This window comes from Marmota marmota, unplaced genomic scaffold, assembly GCF_001458135.2.
Source record: "Marmota marmota marmota unplaced genomic scaffold, marMar, whole genome shotgun sequence".
NCBI classification, from domain to species: Eukaryota; Metazoa; Chordata; class Mammalia; order Rodentia; family Sciuridae; genus Marmota; species Marmota marmota.
The window spans coordinates 1-3,820 of NW_026007992.1; the positions used below are offsets into that span (position 1 = coordinate 1).

Here is a 3,820-nt window from a genome sequence, read left to right on the forward strand (position 1 = left end):
TGTATAAGAGACAGGAGAGAGAGAGAGAGAGAGAGAGAGAGAGAGAGAGAGAGAGAGAGAGATTTATGAAGGTGAAAAGCTTATGCCACAGTCACAATATGAACTATCATTTCAAATACTTTTCAACTTTTATAATTGCTGGGAATATAAACCTGAAAAACGTTCTTATCTGTGCTTCTGAACATTAAACCAGGTAAGAGAATGAAACAGAATACAAACTTGTTTTGACTTATCTGCTTGCTATTACTAAAACCCAATGCTCAGGACATAGAACTAGTTTCCTCCTTTCTTAAAATGTCTTCCATCTATAAAGCTTAGAATCCCAGTACTCTCTTGCAGTTTAACTCATGTTTGTTAATTTTTACTTTAGTCATAAAATTATTTTCTTCTCCCATCAATGATTTCTGAAATCTTAAATGAAACTCTTTTGTAGGAAGGACCTGAATATCAGCAGCTCTGTTAAACTTCCCTATAGTTCTTATAGTCCTCTCAATGCCTCCCATATCTACATTTCCCATGAATGCTTGCTTTTTCCTTCTACGACTCAAAAGCTAATCCACTACATCTTTAAATGAAAAGAACAAAGTTAGTTCACACAATTTGGCTACTTTTGCTGATGTACCTCAAGGAGACAGATAATTGCAGGTATTTTGCAAATAATGGAGAAAAATAACCGTTCAAAAAGTTTTCTGCCTCTAAGTAAACAGTGCAATTTTATTCAGATATTAAACCTTCTTACAATTAGCGTAGTTGCAATTCCTCAGGAGTTTCACATGCAGTGAAAAAAAATACTATTTTTTCAATTCTTCAAATTAACTGAAATAAAAAATTGCCCTTCTTTAGGAGAAAATAAGACTTTATTTGAAAGAAATAAAGAGAATATATTTTTTAAATGAGGAGAGCTGGAAATTCCTAGCAACTGTGGAGAGAACTGATATGAAGCAGAAAGACTTCTGTAGTCATGGAAGATGACATAACTACCAGTTAATGAAACTAGAAAAGAGGAAGGTGAATGTCCTTAATATCTGAAGAGTGAGTTGATTTCAGGAAAAAATAAATAAAAACAGACTTAAGAAAATAGATCATAAGGGAAGACAGAAGGGGATGGAATTCAAGGGGACTGAAGTCATGGACATTTCGAGAAGAGGTCAGTATTGGTAAAAGAATGGATGAATTCTTGACTCCATCAAAGGAACAATTTTTCTTATACAGAGATTCAGGAATCTAGAAAAGTATCTTTTAAAAGTCTCAAGACAACCAAAGAATAGAAGTATAATAATGCCAAATTTGTCATGAAATAAGTAATTTTGGATTATATTTTGAAAATATTTAATGGCTCAGATAATAGGAAAATTCTAAACCTATCAGCAGATGTAGTAGTGATACAGCCTCATGTATGTGGTCATGTTTCCTATTCCAGTAGGGTTCCATGATGTTTCCAAGTATGTGGGTCAGAAAGAGATCTCAGAGAGGATGTCTCTAACCCTGTTTTCATTCAGATGAATAAGTGCAACTATAATTTGTTAAAAAGCATTCCTTCTTTAAAGAAGAAAAGTCTTTAAAGACTTTGTAATTATAACAAGTTCATCCTTATCTTTTTCTCAAGTTTACATCATCCAGGTGACTTCTGACTACTCCAGAGATAGCCGCCTGGTGGAACATTTAAAACATTGCTCCTTGTTAGTGATACTTAGAAGATGAAAGGAAAGTTGTATCAGAATGTAGGTGTTCACAGGCAGAGAAGATAGTAGGCTGAAAACCTGTCTTTAATCCCTAAGAGAAAAACAAAATCAATGACAAATGTAATAAGTTTAAAAAATGGTTGTGCCAAAGTTCAAAATAAATATTCACCTTTAATATTTGATAGTCTGATGGCCAAAAACTATACAATCTAAGGCAGTTGTTATTTAAAACAACTAATTTTTGTCTTGGCAAGAAAATCCTGGGCTAGAAAGACTGAATCTCATTAGACATAGATTTCCAGAAATTACTCTGTCTTTTCTTTTCCTTTTAAGTGATGCTGAGTCAAACTTTAGTCACTGAATTTCTTCTTCTGGGATTGACAGACATTCAAGAATTGAAGCCTTTTCTTTTTGTTGTTCTCCTCACCATCTACCTTGTGAATGTGGCTGGGAATGGAGCCATCCTGATGATTGTCATCTCTGATTCCAGACTCCACTCACCTATGTATTTCTTCCTGGGAAACATGTCATGTTTAGATATCTGTTACTCCACCGTAACCCTGCCAAAGATGCTAGAGAACTTCTTCTCTACACACAAAGCAATATCTTTCATAGGATGCATAAGCCAACTTCATTTCTTCCACTTCCTGGGTAGCACAGAGTCCCTGTTGCTGGCAGTGATGGCATTTGACCGCTTTGTGGCCATCTGCAAACCACTTCATTACACTGTCATCATGAATCCCCTGCTCTGCACCCAAATGGCTGTCACCATCTGGGCCATTGGATTTTTCCATGCCCTGCTGCACTCCATAATGACATCTCGCTTGAACTTCTGTGGTCCCAACCACATCCATCACTTCTTCTGTGATGTTAAGCCATTGCTGGAGTTGGTCTGTGGGGACACTGAGCTCAACCAGAGGCTGCTCAACACTGTCACGGGGACCATCGCCACAGGCCCCTTCTTAATGACCCTTCTCTCCTATTTCTACATTATCACCTACCTCTTCCTCAAGACCCAGTCCTGCAGCATGCTTCACAGAGCACTGTCCACCTGTGCCTCCCACTTCATGGTGGTTGTTCTTCTCTATGCTCCTGTTATCTTCACCTACATTCACCCTACCTCAAGGAGCTCCGTGGACATGGACTGGCTCATTGCCATCATATACACGGTAGTCACTCCTGCACTAAATCCATTGATCTATACTTTGAGGAACAAGGAAGTGAAGGGTGCCTTGAATAGGGCAATCAGAAGGAGGTTCTGACTTGAAGGAATCTAATGACCTCTTCTAAAATATACATAACCAACCGGCAATAAGGAAGTTGAAATGTGAAAATATATTGCTTCTCAAATTATTTAAAATATGTATAACAGGATATGTTAAAATATGTATAACTGGATAAAGAGAAACTATAGTCTAATTGTATTTTAAAATGCATTCCAGCTAGCATAGGGGAGATTTAAACAAATTGGATATTAGTCATATAATCCTAATGCTGAATATTTGATGGGATATCTGTTGATAAAATTAATTTGGTACATTTTCTTATATATCTTGTATGAAATCAAATAAACAAATATGCCTGTGTTATCCATGCACTGAGTAGATGGGTATGTTTTTTCAGTATGTTTAGTGTAGGGTCCCTTCAGGTTAACACATCAAAATGTGATGAATAAAATTATAATAGTTTTATATTTTGAAGATTTTAATATAAGACCAGGATTCCATTATTGGAAAAGTTAACACTAAGAGACATATGACTTTAAGATAATTTTTAGGAAGTATGTCCTAATTTCTTTTTCTTCAAATGGAAAGGATAAATAAGCAATTAAATAAATGACATTGTAATCAACTAATGAACAAAAATAAAATAACTGGGAGTTAATCTGAAGAGTTCTAGAGTCTCTTTCTCCATAGATATTTTAGAAATCATCTGGTAAAACTGTTAAGTATTATTAGAAAATGTTATTAAAATCGAAGGCAGATTGAAAAAAAAAACTTTCAAAAGTCTTTCCATTTCATTAACATGTCAATTTTCCCTCAGCCTTTGATGATGAAAGATTATGACTTCCGAATTTTTTTTCCTTTTTAAATTTTATTTTCCTATGTTTATATTTATTTTGACAAAATTTGCGAGGG

At 35.1% G+C, this 3,820-nt stretch overlaps 1 protein-coding gene across 1 annotated transcript; it reads left to right on the forward strand.

Annotated features, from left to right (window-relative positions):
* The first annotated feature begins 2,017 nt into the window (after positions 1–2,017).
* On the forward strand, positions 2,018–2,944 carry LOC107134697 (olfactory receptor 12D2-like). Its single transcript, XM_015476757.1, has one exon. It carries the CDS (start codon positions 2,018–2,020, stop codon positions 2,942–2,944), a length of 927 nt encoding a protein of 308 aa, XP_015332243.1.
* The last annotated feature ends 876 nt before the right edge of the window (positions 2,945–3,820 follow it).

What these genes read in the sequence shown, in the direction of transcription:
- LOC107134697 (XM_015476757.1), top strand. Translation starts at nt 2,018, where the DNA reads ATGCTGAGTCAAACTTTAGTCACTGAATTTCTTCTTCTGGGATTGACA.